The sequence below is a fragment of the Molothrus aeneus genome, chromosome 2 (genome assembly GCF_037042795.1).
Source record: "Molothrus aeneus isolate 106 chromosome 2, BPBGC_Maene_1.0, whole genome shotgun sequence".
Lineage (NCBI taxonomy): Eukaryota > Metazoa > Chordata > Aves > Passeriformes > Icteridae > Molothrus > Molothrus aeneus.
Genome location: NC_089647.1, coordinates 34,186,664 through 34,212,931, shown reverse-complemented (window position 1 = coordinate 34,212,931; position 26,268 = coordinate 34,186,664). Strand labels below are relative to the sequence as shown.

Here is a 26,268-nt window from a genome sequence, read left to right as displayed (position 1 = left end):
AACAGTAGCCCAGTTCTTCAGGACTACCAGCAGTGTGAAATGTAATCAGTGTGTTGGTGCATTTTGGTACTGGAATGATGACTACTGCAGAAGGTGAATACTAATTGGTTTAGGTTCCTTTCATGTTTGGTGATCTGAAGTTAGCCCCCTTGGCCATTAGATCTACTTACATCTCATATTTCTGTTTAGAAGTTTTGTCAAGGTACCAAGATGTTGCAAGGGGTTTGGATATGTAATTCTTATTGTTTCCAGTCTTGTAGTTAATCAGTGGAAAGGCCTAAAGGGAGAACACAGGTCATTTGATACCATGGTCTGGTGACAGAAGATTTTTTTTTTCTTTTGTACTACTTCTTCTACATTTAGAGTTTGATTCTGTGCCATGAATGTCAAATCTGATATTTTTTTGATTCATCACACATTCTCTATCTCTTAAATGTTGCTGATTTAAGCAGTGGACTAATGCCCTTTCATTACTCCTCACTAGTTGTCAAGAAGAAGGAAAATTACACTAGTGTGCACGAAGCAGTGAAAGCTGGGGATGTAGAACAGCTTGCATCGATGATAAAAAGTGGAGCCAGTATTAATGAGGTGGATGTAGTTCACAAATTCACACCCTTGCAGTGTGCTGCCCACTCGGGAAGTCTGGAGGTAAAGCATTACCTTAGTGTACAGGCATAGCTATAGTTCCTGTTTCCTTCTTTGGGAGAGGCTGAACACAACATTGCTTTGATCAGACTGAATCATTAATCTCTACCTGTTTTTCTTATTAAATATATTCACCAAAGGCAGGAGTACAGGATTTTGGATTTTATTTTTTTCTTTCTGAAGACCCAGGCAATTTACTTAATCAACTTTGCCATATTTTACAAAATTGTTGTGTTTCTTACTCTGAGTAAAATCTGCCTTATAGCCCCCCTTTCAGACTCATGACCTTCTTTTGTCTCTATTGCATTTTCTCCTTCTCTTGAGACACCTAGAAAACCCTGTAGGATGTGTAAAATGTTCTAAAGGTGACTGAAACAGGTGAGAAGTGACATGAAAATATATTTATTCTGCTTACCAGTGCCCCATGCATCATTCTCCATAGAAGTAGTCCTAATACACTTTATTTTAATAAATGAAAATGTTGAATAATGGTAGAGAAATCAGCCAGTGATTGCATCAATATTTTAAACTTCCAGAAGGACTGAACTGCTGTGTTCAGCAACATTCTCCTTCTTCTTGCAGCCTCGTTGTTCATTGTCCATGGCAGTCTAAACTTGAAGCAGCAAGGCCATTCATGTCCCAAAAGAAAAAGCGTGAAGTTCTTGCTAGACTCAAGAATTGCTAAATGCAGAGCTGCTTCTAGAATGTAGAGACACTGTCATGAAAATGCTAATGTCAGCCCCAAAGCCAGATTGGTTACCTTCCCTTTCTGCCTCTCTAAGTTCTGCCATTTTTCATTTGACTCTCCTACTTTGCAATCAGTCTGTTAGACTTTATTGAATTATCTGTCATCTGTTTGTCAGTAAGCTCCTTGGCATAAATAGTGGAGGAAGCTGTAAGATGGCCTGAAAGAAGATAATAAATCATAATAATATATAATAAAAAGTTCTAACTGTTCCTCTAGCTGTCTTTGAATAGTTCATAAAGCTTTCTATTGCAAGCAATGATATCTGCTGGAAAAAGATGAATAAAACAAAACTAGGCCATGGAAGGATGAGAAGAGATATGGGATTACATATGCCTAAAAAGCCTAATAAATTAAATGAGGCTTTAAATTTAGTATGTGATCTTTTTCCTGCCAGTAATTTTAGCTGGAATTCACGTGAGCATGTTTGCATTGTTTTTTCCAATGCTTTTACCTCATGCCATAAGAATACTCTCACAGATTACATTTTAAATCTGGAAGAGTAAAATGATAAAGTCATACTGTAATATTGATGCTAGGATCTGAATTTGTTGGTTATTTGCACATTTTGTACCCTTGGGTGAAACCTGGAAAGTATAACTTACCCATAACTTCCTAATTCACAAATACCTGTTTAAGGCATGCTCTGGGATCTCCTATTTCCATAAAGAAGTATTCCAGCACGGTTTTGAAATGTAACTGTGATGGATGGATGGATTCTAGTTGAAACGTGCCTCAGAGTCACGATGGGAACAGTTAAACAAGAAGCCTTTGGTTTTGTTGAGCAGTGCCTGCAGTGGCTGCTCTGGCATGGAGCTGACACCGCACGCGTGACCGTGAGAGGCTGGACTGCGGCTCACCTGGCGGCCATCCGAGGGCAGGATGCCTGCATGCAGGTACTGCAAATACTCTCAGGCAAAAGTTACTAGGGCAGACCTTAACACTGGACAAATTCATTATGAAGATCAGCTGAGGGAGCTCCTCAGGGACCTATGAGTAGCTCATTTGATGTCCTGACATGTCAAATTAAGTTAGTCATTTTCAGAGCAGAGCACTCATTTGTGCTGTCTGTGCAAACAGATCTGTTTTGTGCAATACCAGACCCCTGAGGTCAGCCCAGAGTTATCCTGCTGGTCATCATGCACCATCCTTCTAGGAAATGTTTGCTTTTTCAGCTTGTGAAATGCACGTGTGCTTTGCATTTCTTTCAGGCCCTGTTACAGAGCGGAGCGGACGCAGCGGCTCGGGACGAGCGCGGCTGCACGGCCTCGCACCTGGCTGCAGCCCACGGGCACTCGTACACGCTGCAGAGCCTGCTGCGCACGGGGGCGGTGAGACTCCTGCCGGCAGGCCTGCTGCACTGCCAGAGCCCGGCAGCCTCTCCCGAGCTAAACTCTCCCGAGCTTGAACCGAGATTTAGGGCTGGAGATTAATTACTGGGGGGGAATTTATTCCGTGGGTAAATTTCCGGTTTTTTAGATTGTGATATACATTTAGGGACATGATCAAAAAATGTAGAGAGAATCAATAATGTGAGTAAATCACCTTCTGCTGAGGATGTCATTAAATGAGCATCACGTACTGGGGTGATGGTAATTTTTTGCAGCTCTAAAAATCTTCTATAGTAAAGGAGACATAAACTTAAAAAAGGGAAAATTAGCCCAGATGCATATTTAAGGAATAATGACCAATGCAGGTCACTATGATGATAAAAACATATCTAAAAATGCACCTTTTCTAAGTGTATTAAGTAAAAGCAAGAACCTGTGAACAGTACCTGTCGTGAAGCATATAATGCATGAACTTTGAAAAACGTTATCTGGTTTGATTTAGATAATTTAAATTATTTAAACAATGAACAGCGGATTTCCATATATAAAATTTGTCTTGTGTCCTAGGATTCAGAAGTGAATGAATTAACTTGCTACTTTCATTTTAGGATGTAAATGTTTCAGACAGGAATGACTGGAAACCTGTTCATTATGCTGCTTTTCACGGTCGCTTGGGGTGTTTGCAGCTTCTTGTTCGATGGGGAGCGTGTGTAGATGATGTGGATAACAATGGAAACCTTCCAGGTATATCAGGATAAATCCTATGTTTTTAAACCTTTGGTTTACAGTTGTGAAATGTGATGATTGAGCAAATTATAACTAATGCACAGCAGCAGCATTTGCTATTTGATTCCATGCAATCCACATAGCCCATTTTTTCCAAAGTGTTACTGTTGGTGACAGTATCCCATTCACTTCCTGCTGCTGCTAGCAAGGATGAGAGTTCACAAATGCTGGTATGTGGAGCAGGCTGAGCCTGATTGGGAGCAGGTGAGCAGCATCTCCTGTGTGTGTGATGGAACTTGTGTACCAGTGGAGGTGGCAGGAGAAGGATAGGTGGAGGGGGAGGTAGTTTCAGCTGCTATGTGCTACTCTTGACTTGGTGCCAGTGTGATGAGGTTCTGGTGTGTTTGCATGCGAGTTTTTGTATCCCACTGTTTCTTAACCGATTTTGTGAAACAGTTGTTTTCATTTTCCTGTCATTTCTTCATCTTGATTTCTGGAATACTGCTTTTTCTGGATTATCTGTAATTTATTTTCATAATTATCAGTGCATTCACTTCAGCACAAAAATTTGCCAGTGATTGTTCCTTGCTTTTTGTATTTTCTCCAGTATCCCTCTCCCTAACATACCACTGTCTCAATATCCTCTGTAAGCTCAATGGTATTGTTCCTGTCTTGAATTCTCCTTGCATCCTTTTCATTTTAGCATTTTTCCTTCTTATGGTTTGTCGCATTATTTGTTCCAAAGAGCATATGTTTTTCTCTATAACTTGTACAGAGTTATCTTTATAAATCCCTTCTTAAAATCTTTTACCCTCTACTAAGGACTACTTACCTAGGAAACAGATAGCCATGCTGTGTTTTGCAAACCTGGGGCTTGTTAAAGGATGTGAGGCTGCTGCATCCCAGCAGGACAACATCTGGTGCATTAGCAATAAGGGGTCACGATGTGAGGCACCCTGGGGGCAGCATGGAAGGCAGCTTTATTTGCATTTGGGAACACTTCCCTGATAACAGACTTCTGTGGAGAGAAAGCAGATGTCAGCACAGTTCTACTTAAATGCTCTGTATAAAATGGTTAGTAGAAAACTGCTTTTGTTGTGTTTTGGCATCTACAGAAGCTTGATCTTCCAGCCTTTGATGTGTTTCATTTGATCATATTATCTTCCAAATGAAAGAGGATATTTTGGAACAAGGCTAGTAACTGATTAGTAGAAGTACTGTGCAAACCAGCTTGTTGTCTGCTTGTGTTACAGAAGTGAACTTAAATTATCTTTACATGCTTCAGCTTCAAGATTAGCTGAACTGTGCAATAATTTTTCCTAAGAGAATACTGGAAGAAATTTTTTGAGGTTGCAGTGCCAGGCACCTGAAACTTAGAACCTGGCTGCATCTTTTGTATATGTATGTTACAGCAAGGGGTCTAACTATCTTTGCTACTTTCCTTGTCAATATTTTGGAAGAAAAAAAAATCTGTGGCTCATTCAATGTACAGAATGGGCTGTGCTTATTAACTTAACATTTCAATTTGCTTTCTCTCTATTCATTTTTGGGCCACTTCCCTGCTTCTTTTATTGCTCACTAGTTAAACCTATTCTAAATATTTTTCACAGACAATTTCTTGACTGGTGGCTTTGAAAAGAGTGAATATTGTTAGTCTGATTTTATAAAAGATAAGATGAAACACAGAGAAATTTGGATACCAACAGGTTTTAGGTATCTGAAAACGGATTCATAAGGGTTGAGTCAGTTTTTCACTACCTGACTTACCTTTAGCATGGTACCCTTCTTTTCCCTTCTCCCTGAGAACCTAACTCACTGCCTAAAATTCAGTCAATGGCAAAAACTGCCCTTATTTCAGTGAAGCTCAGATTTTAAACTGTCATCGGTACAGAGGTATTGTCATCTTGCTGTAAAACCATTGTCCATAGCCTTTTAGAGCAATTATGCTCTGGAGAGCTGTGGATAGTTTGGTTTGCTATAGAGAACTTGTATATGCCAAAAATGAATTGACATGGGTTTTTTGGGTCCTGGGCCCATTGTTTGTTGATTATGAAGATAGTGAGATTCTTAACCTGGAGACAAACTAATACTTTTGCCTCTAGAACATCAGCCAGCTGTTACAGAGCAATTTTCATGGAGTGAGAGATCATAATAAGCATTTATTTGGCAAGTTCTTCTCATCAATGGGATTAGAGGATATTACTTATGTCAAATGAGTCAGCATGTGTTTGGTACTTCTTACTTTGTTGTAGGCCCAGCACTGTAGTAATATTAAGTAAGTAAACCTCTGCATAGCTTAAAGGTCAGGTGAGGAATGTACCTTCAAATATTTTGTCCAGTGAAGCACCTATCACTGTCCTCATTTTATGATGAGGTAACCGAGGGTGTGTTGAACTTTTTTGTGGTGGCACAAAAAAGAGGCTAAAGGAGAAATGGCCTTAGCTCCTAATCAAGGACACTGCTTGCTGTCCCCCCTGTGAGGAGTATCCCTGGGACAGCAGGGTCAGCGGGATCCGTGTTCCTGGGGAGGTGAGGCCCAGCAGTGCACTCTCTGAGCTAGGATTTGGTGCTCTGCTGGGAGTCTCTTCTGTCTCCTGCAGTCAGCTCCACCAGGGAATCATCTTTGCAGATCCCATCCTTGGCAGCTTTACCTCCTTTGCCTAGAGCTGAACTCTGTCCTGGGTGGAGCTGAACATCTGCAGTTCAGCTGGGGCTGCTCTTCCCCTTGTGCAGTGTTGGATGGCTCACATGCTGCTAGATGAGCCAACTCTAACCAGTGGTGGGAGCATTGCTTTCTCAGTGGGCAGCAGGGCTCAGCTCTAGCACCCTTTGTTTCATTTATGCTCTAGCACATCTGGCAGCAGTGGAAGGACACTTGCATTGCTTTAAGTTCTTGCTCAGGAAAATGGCCAGTGTCACACACACTCTGAAAGCCAGGAATGACCATGGAGAGACTCCAAGGGACTTGGCTGAACGGTTCTACAAAGATAATATTCTGCAATATATTGATGGTGTGGAAAAAGAGGAGGAACATCCAGAGACACAGGAAGGTGAGTATGGATTAAGATACACTTAAAAAAAGCATTATGTGTAACTCTGCAGAAGTACACAAAGGTGTACTTGTTATTTCAGGTCTGTGAAATTAATCTCTTAACTGTATGAGATGCCTGTAGCCATAACTAAGACATGTTTGGTCAAGTGTCTGGTGAGCACTGCTGGTTACACAGCTGCATTTCAGCTGATTAAGGAGCATTATCCTTGCTACCTCTGAAGTGTCCATACATAATTTGCTATGAGAGAGAGAGGTGAGCTGTGAGACAAATACCAGCATGTTCAATAGAACTGCTGGCATCTGCTTGGAAACATGTGCCTTTCATTTTCAGTTTTAGCTTTCCCAGCTCATGATGCTGCTTTCAGTGGGGACTTGTTAGTGGTTAGAAGCCTAGTAAGAAGTGGAGTAATCAACATTAATGAGCGAGACGATAAGGGATCCACTCTCCTGCACAAAGGTCAGTAAATATGATCTGTGCTTCAGCTTGTTACTCTTTGTTGCTGATTCATTTACTTTGTTTTTCAAGTGGCTGCTTATTGGATAAACTTAATGAAAAACAGCATCTTATTTCTTGAGGGCTTGGAAAGGGAACCTCGAACCCCATATTTTGTAATGTATGTGTGCGTGGGTCACTTTAAAAACAATATAACCAAGCTCAAGTCAAGGAAAAAGAGCTTACAATGAAGAGAAATCAGCATCTAAACTGAAAACCAAATAGCTCTGACATTTATTTACTACTTGTATATCGATATCATGTCAAGTTTGTTGGAATGAATCCTGATTTTCAGTGACAGAGAAAGAACAGATCAAGCACATGAATTCCAGCTCTGAGTGATAAGCAAGGCTGTATTTTAGATATAAAAGTTTTTAATTTTCACTTAATTTAATGTAACTAAATAGTTTTGATTTTTTTTTTTTAATCAGGCAAGATGTGGCTTTTAGAAACATCTGGCTGGCTAAGTATAAGAATGATCTGTACTGTGGCCTAGCCTTTATTTACTGAACACATCAGTACTGTGGGGATATGTTGTAAAAACCACAACAAAGTAATTTGGTAGGATGCTGTGAAGAAAGGTAAACTTCTGGTTGGCACTTTGGCGTGTAGTGGACTGCTGGCATTACAGAAAAAATGGTTCTTTTGTGTTTGGGGTTTCACAGTATTATCTGAAAGAAGAAACAAAAGACAAAAGAAAGAGGGAAGCATTTTTGTAATATGCTTTTAACATATTTCCTACATTTCTTTTTGAGTAGATATATAGTAGAATTTTTAAAAACATAATTGAGGTTCTTATTAAAATAACTGATATGTAGCTATTTTAAAATCCCACTTTCTTTTCTTGGAATTATGCTAACCTACAGTTGTTTCATCCCCAGTGTTTCCATGCTGATGTTGTAACTTCATTTCCTTATCTCAGTAAGAAAACAAATATAAAAAATATCCACTGGGGAGTGCTGTCAAGAAATGGATTTTTTCTTCCTTGAGAAAATCAATGTACAGTTGCATCTAGACTTGCCAAGTACCATCTTCCATAGATGAGACATTGTTCCTGGCACCACGTGGTGGGAGCAGTGGCCATGGCACATCATATGAGTAGGGTTGTGTTAGGATGCTGTTGAGAGGTGCTGCCTTGAGTGTCTGCCCCAAGAAATGCTGTACCTTTAGCTCCAGCACAAAGTCCTGCTTGTCTCTTCTGAGACAGCAGCAGACACCCCAGGCTGGGGCAGCCAGCTGTGTCTGACCCCTGGGAGCCCAAAGCCAGGGAGAGGTGACAGCACCTGGCTGCCAAACTGTGGCATGCAGGCCTTTCTTACTAGGGTACCAGTTATTTGTGTGTCTTGTGCTCTGTACATGAGACTGGGCAAGTTTAGTTTACCTTGTGTTCAGCAAGAGCTGCCAGTGCATTTCTAGAACTAGAAAGAGTCACCAACCACACTGCAGTGCAATGCTCTGCCCCAAAACTCTGTACCCAAGTGATTGTCAGCATCTTGACACAGAGGCTCCTCTTGAAATAGTATCTCCCTTGTGGTGTCTTAGTGAACCCAATCTCTGACTTGCCAAATAATGACAAGAGGAGGACATTTTAGGTTTGAAACACTTCAGTTGTATATAATAGACTTGTGTATGCCTTCCTTCCCTTAGCTGCTGAACAGGGGCATATCCATTGCTTACAGTGGTTGGTTGAAACGGGAGCTGACTGTGACATTACAAATGATGCTGGAGACACTCCAAAGGATGTAGCCAAGAGGTAGCAGTACATATCCTGTAGCTCTGACACTTATTTATTTACTATTTGTGTATCAATATCATATCAGCTTTGTTGGAATTAATCCTGATTTTCAGTGATGGAGAAAGAACAGATCAAACCCATGAATTCCAGCTCTGAGTGATAAGCAAGGCTTTATTGTAGCTATAATATTGTAACTATAAAAGGTTTTAATTTTCACTTAATTTAAGTTTCTTTTTAGTGAGGTCAGACACAAAAGAGGAAAACTAGCTTGTGGCCAGATTTCTCTTCACAGAGTAAAGCAAGGCACAACTTCCCAAGGATTTTCTGGGATTCACATTCTCTGAACCTCAGAGAAAGGAAAAACAATTCTTATCTCATTTACTGCTCCTGTGTTTTAGAACAAGTAGAATGCATTGTAGAAAATTTTTCTCCCTTCGTTGGGGGTTGCCTGTCTCCAATACTAGCTCATTTGCCAGAGGACAGTTTTGAGCCCTTATGCTCACTGTTTGCTATACAAAGTAAATGAGAAGTAGCAGAGGCCAGCTGCTTTTTGCATTAATAAAAATAACACAGATTCTGATGAAATTCAATTAAGAAACCCTGCAAAGGAAAGAGATGGCTCTCATGTAGGAGCCATTGCCATAAGATTCCATTGAGGCAGAACTCATGCCATAACAATACTACAAAAAGCAGATAGATAATTTTAGTGTGTGTCTAGTCTTCCTTTAGTTCTGAAACCCCTTTGATAAATGGGAACATGGGCAGTGTGAGAGTTTCTACCACACGTGTTTTTCCAGATTTTAACTGTTCTCTGTGTAGATTTGGCCATCTGGCAGCTGTGGAACTGTTGACACCAAGAACTGGAAACAGTAACTCTAGTGATGAAGAACTAGATGCAAACAACATCAAGTTTTTTGAAACACATGGTGTGGAAGGGAGTACAGATAGCAAAGAAGATTTAACTCTGGATGAAGCAGAGAAAAGGAATGCACGTGGTAAGCACTCTATCTCCATCACTCCTTGTTTACAAAAGTTGTTATCAAGACATTATAGTCCTAACTAGAAGTCCCAGCCAACTGTTCTGATTGATCTTTTTGTTATAAGATGAGATGGTTGACAGGATATCTGTAATACTGAGCATTGAAACAAATTGTGGAATATTAGAAAGCAAGCAGAAGGCAATCAGAAGGCAATCAGATTATAATTGTCACACCATTTTAATTCATGTTGGGGCAACAGTGTTGGATTGCTATTTGTTTTTGACATCTGCTTGCTGTGTGGGTGTCAGGTGTAGCTCAGTGTTTGCTGAGCAGTGTGACTTCTGCTCATTTGCTTGTGAGACTGTTTTCCAGACTATTGGATTTCAGCATGACTGTCTTCTTGCATTTAACCTACCTGGAGAACTGTCTTACAGTAAGGGCCTATCACAAGATTAAAGAACTTCAGAGACTTCTAGAAATTGCCTACAGCAACTACAGACAGCTGGGGGGAATAACTGAAGAGGAGAAGAAGATGAGAAAAGAAGAAAGGAAAGTTGAGAAGTAAGGTCATTCTGCCCTGCTAATGTTTAACTCTGTGAGGCCCATTTTAAATCCTCCTTTAAAGCTGTTTTTGTACACTCAGATTTGCATTTGGCCATTTTGTCTTTTCCACTTACCAACTTCAACCAGGCCAAAATAAATGAACTGCAGCAATTTGTCTGGCCATTTCTAAACTTCTACCACCAGGATCAGCCCCACAACAAAAGTGCTTGATAGGTCCGTGATTCTTGTGTGAGATCATCTGTTCAGTCTTCAGGTTTTTCTGCAGATGTGTGGAGTAGGTCTGATAGTTTCTGGCTGTTTTGTTTCCTCTGAGGATGCCCAAGACATGTATGCCCTTCAGGAAATCTGAAAATAGGCGAAAGTCTTAGCATGGCTTGGATGGAAGAGCACATACAGCAGAGATTATTCAGTGACCTGCTAACCTTTCTGTTCATTGGCAATATGTTTCTGTGCTCAAGAAAGGATTAGCTTGTATCCAGACTACGGGAAAAGACTACCAGCAAACCTGCCCTTGCATGTAAAGCATTGTTCATAAGATATAATTCTCAATGTCTCCATTAAATCCAATGGTTCTGTTAGGTTGGTCAGGTGATTTGATGGACAGACTGTCTACATTTCAAAGAAAAGTCTATCAAAGATTTAGAGACTTAACAATACTGCAGCCTCCAAAGACAGGCCTGTCTTGACCTCTGCCTGTCAAATATTTGGCAACCCTTTGTTCTCAGTCTCTGTAGATAACCACCCCCATCATGTGTTTGGGCCAACCCAAACCACTGTCTTTATTTGGTCACTGTCTGGGGGGCTTATACGCCATCAAGAAGACAACAGACTTAGCGGTTGATCTGGAGCAGACAATAGGTGTCACAGATTGCAATTAAGTACTTTGTTTTACAGCCATATCTGAGCCAGGAAACTGAGGTCAGGATTTCTTCTGGTTCCAGGTCACTCTTTGACTCAGCTTATGCTGAAAGTCCATCTTGCTTAACTTGATATGTATACAATAGGTAACAGACACCTCTGGCTGAGTTAGTTATCATGAACTCCTTTTTCAACTTCTTGGAGAGGTGTAGGCACTTCTAGGGCATAATTAGACATGTACTTCAGGATGAGACTGATCACTTCTAGAAGTGTCTCTCCTGGTTTTAGAGGAGGGTGACAAGCTTAGGTGTTGATGCCCACATTGAAAGGTCAGAGCAATCTGGTTTCAATGATGTCAGTAGTCACTGTTGACTACTGACAGACAGGAAAGTTCATTTTGGATAGAGCAGCTGCTCAAAAACAAACAATGTTTATTAGAAGGCTCTGCTGGCACTCTTTAAGGGGTGTTGCTTTCTCTGGCATGTATGGCTAAATTAGAAAAATTGTGAGGTTCTCTGAAGGGTTTCTCCCACCTGTGAAGGCTAGAAAGCACCCCTAGACCCAAACTATTCTTTTGAAAAGAAATGGGGCTTGTCAGAATACCTGCCTACCCTTCTCAGAGTACCTATCTGTAGATAAACCCCAAGGTGCTTGTATCATAGGCCAGAAAACCTCATTATTGATAAAATACTTAATGACAACACCATTTTGCTAGATGAAAAGCAGGAGTTTCCACTTGGGAAGGCCACTGTAGCAGATTTTGAAGATTTCTGCTTTAGTCCAGGTTTTTTGGCTGTAGGAGGCCTGGTGTGAATCACTTCACAGTGCTTTAACCAGGGTTCGTTGCAGGAAAGTGTCACCATGGGTGTGCCACACAGTTTGGGAGCTGTGTCTCTTTAATTGGAAGCATGGAAGAAGTCAGCTGTCCCCTGAGCACAGGCCATTCTTGCAGTGGCAGTAAGGCTGATTGGTAGCTCAAAAGGACCTGAGTCAGGAATTCGCACTCTGGGAAACAGGGAAACATGGTAGGTCTTGCTGAGAGCTTTCCTCCTGTGCTGTTTGAATGCATAGGGCAGATATCTCCCCTTTCCTTTTACTGATCTTCCATCCTTGTAGCTGGGATAATTCATCCTGATATATGAGAGAGCCAGCTCAACTCGAGAGACTCAGTTTATGTGTGAATTACGTGTCAGCTAAACAGTTCCAGGAATCTCAAATAATTTAGGAGCCCTTGAGGGTGTAACCAGTGAGATCTTGTGCAACTGTGTATAAGCCAGTCATGCAAGCTTTCATGTGAGTATTTCTCATCCGTGCCTATGCCAATCAATAGGAAGGGTGTAGAAGCACCAGATGTGATTGAGAAAGCTGCCCCTGACCTTTCCAGAATGCTGCCGGCTTTGTGCTTTTTCTCTGTTTCATAATAACTTTGTGGCTGCTTGGGCACTTCTCCCTTCTCCCTCCCCCGCAGCTGGGGCTTGGCCGGGTCGCAGGCAGCGCGGCCCGGGCTCGGTGTGCGGGCAGACGGCTCCATCTCGTGGTGCCATGGCGCTGAGCACCGCTGGCAGTCGAGGAAGGACAGCTGCTGCTCAGCGCTGTCCCCAAGGCTCCGGAGCCTGAGCGCAGCCGGCGTGAGGCGTGCCGCGCTGCTTTCTGCGTGTCTGACCTGGTCCCTGGCAAAGGCACTGCGCCACGTGGAGCAGCCGGGGCAGGGCTGGATGTACTTCATGCTCTGCTTGTCTCCTTCGCTTTTGGCAGGGCTGTGAGGGAGCTGGAGGCGCAGCTGGAGTATGAGCGAGTCAGGCGGGAGAAGCTGGAGAGCCAGCTGGATGATTACCGTGCTGAGATAAACCAGCTCCGAGAGGGCCGCGGGAAAACCCGCACCGCCTCTGCCGCCTCCGTGGTGAGTGCCACACCAGCTCCCCGGGCGGGGCACAGAGGCCCCTGCCTGCTGCTTCTGTGTGTTTGTTCCCTCTATTAGAGGGCACAGTCTAGAGAAAATGTGCTAAAGCTTTCACCTCGGGACGCTGAAGTGAGCAGAGTGACCCTTGTCTGGCCTTGACAGTGTCTCTGCTGTGAAAGGGTATCAGTTTTTTTCTGTACCCTGGCAGAAAAGCACTGCTATTCTTCATCTTAATGTTCACCTAAGGAGTGGGCTGATCCCCAGTGCTTCTCTACTGCATAGCCAGTGACTGGCAGTTCCCCTTGGCTCAGTCAGACCTGGTGTCTGGGACTCGAATGGTGCTTCAGGAGAGGTGTCACCACCTAAAGGGCTGCCCCGCCTGCACGGCTGTAAAGATTGCTACCATGGGTCCCCAGAGTGGGACAAATTCAATAACAGGGACTTCCATGTCACAGTGTCTGGAGTCAGTCAGGCATACTGAATAAGAGCCCAAGATCTCATAGAAAATTTATGGAGAGAATTCAGTCTGTTTGGGAAAGGAACAGTACATGCAGCACTAGGAGTTCTCAGACAGAGGTTCTATTTTGAATTAAAAATTAAGCTCTTTTTATATGATAGAGACCTAAGAGGAAAGAGGACACCAACACTGCAAGCAGCCAGTAGGTGATGATACTTATTTTTTACTTTTCACCTGTACAATAGATGGCAATAGATGATGGTGCTTCTATTCTTTCAGAGCATTTTTTATTTCCCAGACTATTTTCCACCTTTTCAGTCAATTGCCTCTGCAGTCCTTTGTTTTTGTGCTTCTTGGTGGAATCTCAGGCTCTGAATACTAGGTGCCACAGCTGTATTTCAGAGAGGCCAGCTGCACTTTTTCAAGGATGTTTCTACTTCTCAGCCTTGTGATTGCCAGGCTGGCAAACATTTCTCTGTCAATATTTTTCATTAGGCAGTTTTTGGTTTTGGTAATTTTCCACTTCTAACCAAGCAGCCTTTCTGTCTGAGTGACTGCTACAGCCAAGAGAGCTTCAAGTCTCACACTGCTGTGCTGCCATCCCATGCCCCAGGACTGTGCTCTGCCCTCAGCTTCAATCTGAACACAGTATTCTGTGGTTACTCCCAGATGTGGATTTTCACATCCTTCCAGTGGTTCCTGTTTAATGGCTGCAGTATTCTTTGTTTCAGGAAGCTGAGACAATGGCCAAGTCTTGCAAAGATGAAAATAAAGAAGCAGTCAGCCTGCAGCCCAGGAGGAGTGCGACTACACTGAGGAACGAACCTCAAAGGAGGGGCAGCAGACTGGAGGTACAAAAGCAATATTCCAGATAATGCAAAGTGTTTGCACAGCCCAGCTCTACAGATGAGCTGTGGGTCTCTACTTTTTAAAAACACTGAACTGGTTTTAGTTCTCTGGCCTAACAACAGGAAAGTGACAGGCCCTCATAATTCTGAGGAAAGTATCTCCATTCACTGGTCTGTTTTGTACTGCCACCTCAGGATGGCAAAAGTGCACATTATGTCCTAGCATATTCAGTGTGGAAGCTGAATAGTGGATGAGAGAATTACTCCTCAGCTGTAGAGAAGTGCCAGGCCCCTTGATTTCCATCTTTGGTCATTCCTAAAGAAGGCAGGAAGCCACTCCTTTGTGAGGTTTCAGCTGACCTGCAGCAGTCGGTCTCTGGGCCTGACTCAGGGCTGAAGGGTTTACTAAGTTATGGGGTAGCTTGTGGTTAGAAATTGCAACCCCGACCTCTCCTCCATACCTAAAAACCATTAAATGACTACACATATAAAAGCTTTTCTGTCAGCTGTATGCTACTGTGAAATTATTTTCCCTCTGGAACCCTCATTTTGAGACTTAGAAGAGAATTATTTTAGTATGTCAGTCTTGATCCATCCTCTCCTTAGTACCAAAGAAAACTGCATCTCTGAGAATTTCAAAGATACTGAAAAATAAAAATCCATGGTTTTGTGTACACCATGAAGGAGAGGCATGCTGACTTAACAGCCTTGCATCAAGAGCCTGTTTCTTGGTGTGTGAAATGATGGTGGTGACAAGCTGCAATAGATGAGCTATTTCCTGCATCACCATTGGTGCTAAACTTTCATGCAGAAATTGTCAGCCTGACAGCAAATATAAGAAATTAATTTTATTTTCTTGAATGAAGATGATAAATAATTTAATGCGGAGAATCTAAGAATTGGCAGAATACCAGCAAGTTCAACTGTAAACAGAATAAAACAGCAATGAAAAAAAATTGCCAGTACTCAGTACTACAACAGTCCTTAGCCCATAAAAGGCCTATTTTTACTTCAAAGTTAATCCAGAAAGACTTAAAAAATTATTATTATACTGAAAGAATCAAACCAAGCATATGCATTTGTACTCAACAAAATGGAACCGCTTCACTTTTGGAAGGCATCCACTTGTGTTGTAACTGCAACAGGAACGGTCAAGTCCTTGCAGAAGGCAGAGTGGTCACGAGGGTCAGTGTGTCCCATGGGATTGCAAAAACGCCTGAAGGAGGGGGAGGAGGATCACCACCACCACCCTGGCACCACTGAGATTCTGAGTATTTCCATATTAAAAGCCAGATGCTATGCCCAGAAAACATGGGCAGGTTTCTTGGAAATTCTCTGCAGTACTTGAGGGGGGAAGTTAAGAGCATTTATCTGCCCCAGGGCTGCACACAGCTGCTGGGAGTGGAGGCATTTCCCCTTGGAAAGGCAAAGACAGAGAAGTTTTCCCATTCTTTGGACCTCTGGGCATACAGAAATTGCAGGAGATACTAACAAAAATCTATAGAGATATTTTATACATGAGATTTTGAATTAATTTAAATCAGTTTTCAAGGAAAAAAAAAAGTTTCTTTAGTAAAGGCCCTGGAGTGCGTTTTTACATATGTAGATTAAAAAACCAAAGGGACAAGCTTCAATTCATCAAAAAAGTGAGGAACAGACTGGAGGCAAAATCCTGAACCTATGTTAAAGAATAATTTACTTGGATCAGATTAAGTAGTTTGAAGTCTGATATTAGCATCCCCATACTGGGAACTCTAATTTGGGAATTATATTCCCATTTCTACAGTATATAAAATGTTTAATATTTCCATTCTCAAAGGAGCTGAGAGTGAGAATTTTCCAGAAAGAAAACAAATTCAATTCTAAAAGATATTAGGAAACTTTCTGGTATAGCATAAGAAATACTCTGAAATAAATACAGTATTGAATAGGAGGCAAGGAAATATTACTATTTGGCTACTTCCCTCCAATTATTTTGATCTTTAGTGTTACATATTCAGAAAATATTTCTATTGTACAGTAAGAATATCAAAACCAAAAGGTGCCATGTTATTGTCAAAGTGGTGTTGCCTGGGTGGCCTTTTCTGTCTGTATTTAGTGCAGTCATTCCATGTAGATCTATTTCCAGAACCTGTAAAACCCCAGTGCTATTGCTAGGCAAGTGAACACTGAGGCTGTTAAAAAACAAAACAACACAAAACAAAAAAAAAGAGATAATTAGCTGAATGCTGTTGTACCACTTTATCCATAGAAGAAATCAGCTGCAAACAGATGGAGGAATTAACAACTGTAGAGCAGAGCCTCCTAAACCTCCCAGATTGCTGCAGGCGTGACAGAACAATTCCAGAAGCCAATGGCTGGACTCAGGTGCCGTACCCTGCACAGCAGCAGCAGTGCTGAGATGGGAGGCCCAATGCAGCAGCCTGAGGAGCCACGTTTCCAGGGACACATCCCAACAACTATGCTGGATGCCTCAGGGCACCACAGGCTACAGGGGCTTGTACTACTGTCACCCAGCTACTGGAAACTGCACTGCAGGAGAGCTGCCTGCACAAGGCTCACGTTAGACACCCCAGATTTCCCATGGAACCAAAATGACAATGAATTTGAAAATGAGCTGTCAAACACGACAGCACTGCTGAAACCTGACAAGTTGTCTTTTGGATTTGTTACACTGCTGTTTCAATTAGTGTTAGAATAAAGCTAATTACATTTGCCTTTGAACTTATTCTCACTTCCAAATACAATGCATTACTCTCTTTTTATCCAGCTCCTACACAATAAAAACTTCACTGGTTATGTACATATTGAGAAGACTAATCTCAAATTATGTTTTTGAACAAGCAGAAATTTGTTCTGCTTGGCAGGGGAAAAATACAAGTCCTGCCACACAGAAACTGTGTGTCCGTGAAGTTTCCTTGGGAGGCAGAACTGGTCACTCTCAGACCAGTCCTGAATGACAGAAAACCTTCAGGTAAATGACTTCACCAAAACTTCTGTAGCAACTCCATCACATCAATAGCTGCTGCAGCAAGCAGAGGTACTGTCAAACTGGGTAAGGTATTTAGACTTTTAATTTTTTTTAACCATGTCTATATTCGTCCTAATCCCAGTTCTGGGCACAATCCTAGTCCCATGGTGGCATGCTCCCAGCTCTTCTGTGTTCTCTGTCACATTTCTTCCAGCTGGAGGAGGAAAGGGAGAGCTCCTCCACCCAATCCCAGCTGCCTACTGCTACAGCTACCCTCATTTAGCATATACTCCTGAACAGAATTTTATACAGCCACAACCCAGTACCAGTACTCACCTCCTTGCCTGTCACATACCTGCCAAATAGCGAATGGTATCAAGTTTATTTGATTCCATGAGTGTTTTTAAGGAAGCTATTTCAGTGTCAATTTTATTACTGATTTCTGAGATAATACTGTTGGTATTTGCATCCTGAAATATTAAAAGATAGCATATATTTGACAATGGTCTCTAGCCCCTTCAGCTTTCCAAAGCTGAACTAAAATACCATGCTACCAGAAACAAGAATATTTCCAACCTATCACTGCTAGGAGACATTAGAAGACAGAGCAACTGGCTTCATACAATCTGGAAAGATTGCTGAAGGGATAGAGACAGTGAAAGAGAAAACTTCAATGATCATATAGAATCACAGACTGGCTAGGGTTGGAAGGGACCTTAAAAAGCATCTCATTCCAACCCCCCTGCCATGGGCAGGGACACCTTCCACTAGACCAGGTTACTCAGAGCCCCTTCCAGTCTGGCCTTGAACATTGCCATGGATGGGGAGTCCACAACCTCTCTGGGAACCTGTGCCACTGTCTTGCCACCCTCATGACAGAGTTTTGTCTCTGATGTGCCACTGCCTCCTGAAGGAGACACTGGCACATCAGAGCCAAAGAACAGTATCAGAGCACACAGAGAACAGTATTCCTGCATTTTTGAAAAACAAAGGTTTAAGCATTCACAAGGCATATAGCAAAAATGGAAGATATGCTCAAGATGGGACATGGTCCCTCTTCAGCCCCTTAGACTCTGGTGTCCTCTAGCAGCTTCAGGACTTCCAGCCCTTGAATTGCTTGGCTGTAGGCACCTGCACCATCCCTGTGATACAGCTCATCAGTTAACACTGGGAAAAAGGAAGCATGACAGCTCACATCCCAGCTGTGCCAGCCTGCGACAGTACTTGGGAAGTGAGGGACAAGGCTGGAATGCCTCCCTCTGCTGACTGGAGTTTAGTGTGAATCCCAAAGGCAAGAAACACCTGCAATAGCCCTGAGTGATAGAGCCTGGCCTTTTGCTTTACCATACCCACAAACCTATTAGCTTTCACCAAAGTTTGGGGTTTACAGAATATGCAATGCAGAACTATATCCTGCTTTGCTCAATACTTACTTTTTTATGAAACTCTGTAGTTGCTTCCATCAGTTTCCTCTCCTGATCTGTAAACTGTGGATAAAAGATAACATCACAGCTATAGCAACAGAAGCACAACACAAAGCTAATAAGGGCATCTCACAGATCAACTCACCATATCTGTCACCCTGCTCCTCTCCAGGTTTATGTCTAGCTTGCTGTCAGCTCGGATTTTGCTGGTTTCAGTCTTTAAAACAAATTAAGATTATGAAAATAGCTACTTATTCTCCCTAATGGGAGTGTGTAGGTAATTGTTGTTTACTTACCATTAGCTGCTGTTTAACTTGATCTAATTCAATTTTCATTTTCTAAGGGCAGAGGAGAAAAAAAAAGATTTTTAAAAATTCAGGAATCTTAAGCAAATTAATCAGTGATGTAAGTGTTATCACTGCATCCATCCAATTATTCTTTCTCCATTTTTCCTCCCAATGGGGCAATTTGTTCTTGATTAAATATCCTAGCTAATGTATAATGTAGGCATATATAATCTGCTGGGAATTTTGTTCAAAAGAAAGGATTTATTTTGTAACAATGATGATCTTGTTATTCTGAGTCTAAAGACAGCAGAAAAATACCAAAATACCATGAAGTAAAAGCAAAATATGTCTCAATCACCAAATTAATTAAATTGTTGCAAAACAATGGCTGACTCCTCTACCTGCACTATATGGTTAATGGCCAGAAGCTAGCAGTTACCCTTAAATAAAAGTACAGAAGCTGAAAAAATGTACACATCTTAGAATCCTTTACAGAAGATCTGAGCACGTCATAGCAGGTGAAATATATTTTTATGTGATCTCTGAAGTTGTAACATACAGACTCTTCAATTCCAATTACAGAATTACTTTTACATTTGTATTTTGTTCCACAAAACTGTACATCAGGTAAAACACAACAAATACTGCAATTAAAATGCTTAATGAAAATATATATTAGTACCTCATTCTCTGCTCTCAAGTTTGCAAATTCACTTTTCTCCAGGATGACCATATCTTTTCGAATGGAGTCCAAATGTGCCATTACTTGCTGTAAAGTTATTTCCTTTGAGAAATAAAACATGCCATTGATTAAGGTGCACTCTTTCTGACAAGTAAAGAAAAATGCTTAGGTCTGAAACGATGAAATTAGCTACTGCAAAGCCCAAAAGTGGGGAGTCTCTCTAACAAGAATGTGACAGAAACAGACAATTTAATACCAGCAATTTATTTGAAAGACTCAAGAGTTTTGTGCTTTTTCTGTTGCTTTAATTCACCAAGTCTGAACTTAGGCAAAAAGGCCAGAGGTGTCAGTTCAAGAAGCAATAAAATGAAATAGACCTGAAACTACAAGTCCCTCCTGCAGTCTCTTCCACTTTCAATGAACATTCAGTAGCCTCAGAAGCATTAATTGTACATCTGAATGCAGCTCTTACTAAGCACTTCCATTTCTTGCCTACAAACTCATTGAAAGCCAAAGACTTAATGAGTATCATACTGCCAGCTTCCAAGTCTGATGGACAGAACTGAAACACTGCTAGAAAGCACTGAGAAAAGCCTTCCTGGGGTTTGAACTAACAAGTTCAGAATTCAACCATTACATATAAACACAGGAAGAAACCCAAACCAGAAAATAAAAGAAGAAACTCAGAATTTTAAAATGCTGAAAGCAATACTCCTTCACCCAGCATATGGAAGTTACCCTACTATTTAGCATGGAAAAAGACACATTGCTGTGCGATTCTCTGATGCACAGTGATGGTTTTGATCATTGCTCCAGAAGGTTGTGCAAGCTGAAATTATGTGCTATTCTTCTTTAATTACTTAATGTAATTAAGCATTCATTGCTATTTTATTTCAACTCCTGAGCCTTTCTTCTAACAGTAGATTTTTATCTTACTGGCATTTACTTGTAATAAAAGTTGTCTAACTTTTTTTCCCCTTCTAAATCTCAGAAGAAAACAACAACTTCTGTCTCTGTAATTTTCTTTCATCAAAATGAAAACTTTTCTTTTTGGAAATCCTATTACATGCAAAACATTGCTAAACAGAATTTTCATGGAATTGCATTAGGCAGAAACACTTTTTTAGAGTGTAGTCAGTATTGATAATGAATATTTTAAGATGGTACGAGGCATATTATCTCCTCAGTGTAAATGCAACCAAAGTTTTCCCAAGAATTGTAAAAACTTCATTGTGTTCAATGAAGTAGTCAGACTTCAGTGGAAGCTGGTCAGGGCCTATAACCTTCTGTTAAAATCCCGAGTGAAACTTAGGAAAACCTGGCACAGTGAAGCGTTTATAGTACTAGAGAGAGCTGCTCACTTGTGTTTTAAAGATGCACACGTGAGCCTTTGTAGCACAGAGGAGTTTTTACCTGCTGGGCCTGCGTAACCATGTCCTTGTAGACGGTGTCTAAGCTGACATTGGACAGGGTTATCAACGCTGACACGATGGTCTGTGCCTGCTCCTTCCCAAAGCCTAGGGGACAATTGAAGGATGACAAGTGAAGGTGGTATTAAAAATCTGGATAAGGAGCAAGAGACACTCAAGTGTCACAGCAAACCACAGCGACACATTCACACAATGACTGGGAACTGAGAGCCAGGAGCCAGGCACTGCGACTCCAGCTAGAAAAAACAAACTTAATCCTGCAAAAATCTGAAGCACGGCACCTTTTAATATACTGGAAGTCTAGACACGCAGCTGAAAGAAAGACCAAATTTCTTCATACAAGATCCAGCCATTCATGCATTATAAAAATAATTTAGCAAAACTTTATTTCATAATGAACTTTCACAAATTCTGTTAAAACCTAACTTACCTTGAGCTACAAAACATGCACTCTATAGAATAATAACAAATAATTCTGCATATATTGGAACTGTCCTGCAGAGATAGGAACATATGCAAGACTGATTTTTAAACTGCTGCATCCATTGCCTACAGAATGAACTCAAACTGGGATTTTTGCTTTCTGATGATAAAAAGTACATTTTGTCTGTAGCTTGGTGTAAATTTGAAATGTTACAGATGATGTGTAGTGAATAATGGGGAAGAAAAATTGCTCTCACTTTAGCTGGATCTGTTCAAGTGCTGAGAGCTTTTGCCTTAGAAATTTATTTCCAGCAATCTGACTGATATGTTGTGTTTCAACTACCCCATTTTATAAAGTGGGCTAAATTAACATTGAAAAATGCTTTCTAGGCACATTATTTAAAGGACTATGCCACTGCACCCTTCTAAAATACTGGTACTGTCCAGGTGCACCACTGGTTTACATGTCTAAAAAAGCTACACATGCTTTATGACAGCTTCCTTCCACTACAAAGTGTGATAGTATTGCTTCAGTTTCTCTGAATTTTCAGGGTTACTTAAGCTCTTGCCAATTCCTTATGTTGCTCTTCCTCCACAGCAAGAAATGACTTTGTTTTGTGAAAGTTTAGAAAATGAAGAAAAATATATATATAAGCAAGAGATTGAAGCCTGAAAACTGCCTAAAGCTTGGGAAAAACTAAAATGGCTCTCTTACTTTTGTGGTTTTACCTATACAGACCTGTCACTGTGGTAGAAGCATTTGTAGAAGTTATAGAACAAATTAAACTGAATAACAACTGGCACCAGACTTCACCCCACAAGCTCTAAAGGAACTTGAAGAAGAAATAGCTGAATCAGTTCCTGGGACAAGTCACATTTCACAGCCTACTGTGGTTTCCCATGGACTGGAAAATAATAGTGCCAGTTTTAAAAAACAGTTCTAGAGAGATGTAGGGAAGTACAGGCTGTTGAGTCTGACAAGCATGAAAAAAAACCCTCATAGTTAGCAGACTACTGTAAGTCTTTTAACTACTAACACATTATTATTATTGGACCCAAATAGCGGAAACAATCCCAACCTCTGACTGTAAAAGTTTCTACTGTCACTTGGGATTTTAAAAGATAGTTGCTAGCTATCAGCTCAAAGCTCAGCAGGGATGAATAAAGCAAACCAAACCCTTTGAATTACTAGGAAAAAGAACAGAGAACATTACAGATGCAACATTTACTATGCAAATCCATAGGACATTCAATTGTCAAGTAATGCCAGCACTGTTCCTGAAAACATGAAATGGAATGTAATGTGACAGAAGCAGACAATATTAACAGAAGGGCATCGTGAATAATCAAAAATATGGAAAATCTACTGCTTCAGGAAAAATGCAACAAGCTAGGATTCTTCTCTTCGGAAAATAATGGGGCAATATGACAGAAGTTTGCATAATCATGAGTGACATGAGAGATTAAATATTCACTCCTTCCCACAGAAGAGCTGAGTGGGCATCAAATTCACATCACAGATGCCAGATTCTGCATAAACAGAACATGCAGATGTCTGAAGTTCCATAAGGAAGGATGTTCTGGATAATAATCAGTTTATAGTGGCTCAGGGATGCATAAACTTGTGAGAAGATTTGCATTGAAGGTTACTAAAACTCTCAACTGATTTAAAATACCTCCAGGGTGACAAACTGGAAACTTGGAAAGTACAAGGGGATGTGTGACATACATCTGCCCTGCTGAAACACTGCTCTGCCTCGAGAGTTATGCCAGGGCTGGATAGAGCCTTTATCTGACTTCAGCCAGTCTCACTCACTACAGAAGAGTGGGCATTGAGAATGTATCACAGCACCGTGCTGCTGAAAATATTCCTCATTGGGAAAAAATTCTTCAGTTATTCTTAGCAGGCCAGAGGAAGGAATTTTTTTAAAAGCTTCATTTTTGCTATAGAAGTCTTTAACTGTTAATTCACATTTGTTACCTGTGTTGTGTTCCTCAGCTGGAAGACACCACAGGAACCTGCCTACAGCTACAGATGAGATAAATCTAATGTCCCAGCTGCTTGTATGGCACACCATCAGATGGCTGTCCCTCAGCAGCCTCCTCAAGAGGCTGCCAAGACATTTTACAGCACCGGGTACTGGCACTCTGGGGAAACTGGCAGCACTCAAAGTTACACTACTTAATATTAAAAGTTTTCCTTTGAATTACTTATCTGATATCACTTACCATGGGCTTCCAGATCCTGCACTAAAGCATGGGTATCAAAGGTCACCTTCCTCTGCTCCAGGGGAGTGATATCAACTCTTCTGACATCATATGACTTCCTAACGAACGTGGCAGCAAAACCTGGAAATAACCAAACATGCCTTAATCTTACTTGATTGGCTTCTCATACAGTACACGAATTTTAATTTCTTTCATCACAGAAAAGCTGCATGGATGTTGCAACAAAAAGCTGGGTTACAGCACACACCAGAAACCATCGGCACTTTTCCACAGAGAATTTACACTTAACAGGACTTACAGATCTGTCTGAAGTGTGTTCATGTAGCCGTGCAACAGACAAGCATCCTGATACAGCACAAATAACCCCGACAGCCAACTGGTCTATAATATTTGGGAAACATCACTTAAATAATTTTCATACTTGTAGCACACTGAATGACTTTATGCAGTTAAGCATTCGTTGGTGTTTTATTTAAATTGCTGAGCCTTAACTCCAACAGCTTTTTATTTTATCACAGAATGGTTTGGTTTGGAAGGGACCTTAAAGATCAACTAGTTCCAACCCCCCTGCCATGAGCAGGGACACCTTCCACCAGACCAAGATGGTCAAAGCCCCATCCAGCCTGGCCTTGAACACTTCCAGGGATGGGGCATCCACAGCTTCTCTGGGCAGCCTGTGCCAGAGCCTCAGCACCTTCACAGTAAAGAATTTCTTCTTTATATCTAATCCAAATACCTCATTTTCAGTGGCTTCTGTGAACATAAAGCTACAATTAAAAAAAAAAAAGATATATGCAAGTCTTATTTTCATGATGAATCAATTTCTTGGTTCACCAGAAAAGTAACTGGGCAGTACAGGGATACGATGTTTGTATCGAATACCTCAGAGATTAGGAATACCTAATCTCTAAAGAGGCATTAGTTAACCTCAGGTATTAGTTAAAGATCCACTTTATTTATGAGGTGCCCTCCCACAAGCAGGTTTCACTACTTCTCATACTTTTATTTCAAGCATATGTTTCTCTTCACCTGATGTTTGTGTGGCTTCACATATTACAGATTCTGCTCTGATTAATTCTTTGTTATCTAAGCAGCCCTGTTACTTCTTAATCTGTTTATTTGAAACTATATGCATTGCTGGCTCTCTGCCTTAACCAAATTGTTCTGTGTCTTATCCAGATCTTTACTCAAAAGCTTTATAACATTTAAAGAACAGGGAATTTATAATTTTGTGCTGCTACCAGATAAGTCAAGTTATGTGCTATCCTACAAATACTATAAAGATCTGGCTATAACTAAACCAGGCACAGCACGGTATTATAAACGACAATATTAGAGTTAAGATGCACCAAATGCTACATACAAATAATGAAAACCAACTGAAGAACATCGTTTTTATGGAGCTGTCCCACCTTTTAAACGCACAGCTCTTGTCTTCTAAACGCATAGGTGGATTTTTTCATTGGGTTGAACAGCTACACTGCACAGACACTGTCTCAAAAAAGCTGATATTACAGTTCTGGCTGCTCGCTACGCTGCTTTTGGCCCCACTGCTCCACACCTACAGTCTCGACTGGATGCTCGTATTCCAGCCGGGAGCTGCGGAAACCACTCCCCAGACCCGTACCCCAGACATCTGTAGGTGACGCCCTCCGCACCCCGGTAACTCCTCTTGCCCCGAGCACCCCCGACAGCCCCGTACACGCCTCTCCCGCCCGCGGAACTCACCCCTTGCTCCAGCCCCGAGGGAAGGCGCTCAGCGCTCCCTCACACAGCGCCTCAGGGTCGGGCCCCGCGGCCGCCCCTACACCGAGTCCGGCCACCGCCCTGCGCAGCCCCAGCGCCGCTCACACACACGGCCCGGGCTCACCCGACACCGGCAGCCAGCCACCCACCCCGAGGGGCCGCAGCACGGCGCTGCGGCGCCTCTCACCTCTGTGAGGAGCCGGGGGCAGCCGAGCCGGCATCGGGAGCAGGAGCGGGCCGGCCCAGGCGCGGAGGGCACCGCTGCTCCCGGCGCCCCTCATGGCGCCCCGGCCCTCCGCTTCCGCTCGCTCACTGCCGCTTCCGGGCGGCCCGCGGGGCATGCTGGGTACTGTAGTCCGCGGCCGCACGGCAGGGCTCGGCCGGAGGCGGCGGCGCAGCGCCCCCGTGAGGATGGGAGGAGCGCAGCGCTCTGGCCGCCATGGCCATCCATGTCAGCCCTCAGCCGGTGCCGCACCCGGGGGCTGCTCCGCTCTGTGACGCCAGGGAAACGAGCTTGAAAATCATCTAGTTCCAAACCTCTGCCGTGGGCAGAGACACCTTCCACAGCACCAGCTTGCTCAAAGCCCTGTCCCTGGCCTCGAACGCTTCCAGGGATGGGCAGGGATGGGGCATCTACAGCTTCTGTGGGCAACATGTGCCAGTGCCTCACCACCCTCTCAGTAAAGAATTTCTTCCTTATATCTAATCCAAATCTCAATGGATTGTGTGAACATAAAGCTAC

The 26,268-nt window shown here is 42.1% G+C and overlaps 2 protein-coding genes across 3 annotated transcripts; one reads left to right on the top strand and one right to left on the bottom strand.

Moving 5' to 3' along the window:
- On the top strand, positions 1-19,702 carry ANKRD42 (ankyrin repeat domain 42). Its single transcript, XM_066572352.1, has 13 exons — positions 1-93; positions 485-648; positions 2,179-2,286; positions 2,602-2,803; positions 3,331-3,465; positions 6,297-6,497; positions 6,831-6,956; positions 8,640-8,745; positions 9,547-9,722; positions 10,142-10,268; positions 12,885-13,029; positions 14,218-14,337; positions 16,586-19,702. Exons 1-13 carry the CDS (start codon positions 75-77, stop codon positions 16,616-16,618), a joined length of 1,662 nt encoding a protein of 553 aa, XP_066428449.1. The 5' UTR covers positions 1-74; the 3' UTR covers positions 16,619-19,702.
- CCDC90B (coiled-coil domain containing 90B) lies at positions 15,168-25,823 on the bottom strand. Of its 2 annotated transcripts, none has more exons than XM_066572350.1 (9): positions 25,714-25,823; positions 23,781-23,900; positions 21,112-21,215; positions 19,699-19,800; positions 19,026-19,067; positions 18,875-18,946; positions 18,739-18,792; positions 17,661-17,775; positions 15,168-16,508 (listed from the first exon to the last, which is right to left on the bottom strand). In XM_066572350.1, exons 1-9 carry the CDS (start codon positions 25,805-25,807, stop codon positions 16,453-16,455), a joined length of 759 nt encoding a protein of 252 aa, XP_066428447.1. In that variant the 5' UTR covers positions 25,808-25,823; the 3' UTR covers positions 15,168-16,452. The 2 variants fall into 2 exon arrangements, with proteins under 2 accessions (XP_066428447.1, XP_066428448.1); XM_066572351.1 differs by lacking the exon at positions 25,714-25,823 and adding an exon at positions 25,509-25,624.
- Between the last annotated feature and the right edge of the window lie 445 nt (positions 25,824-26,268).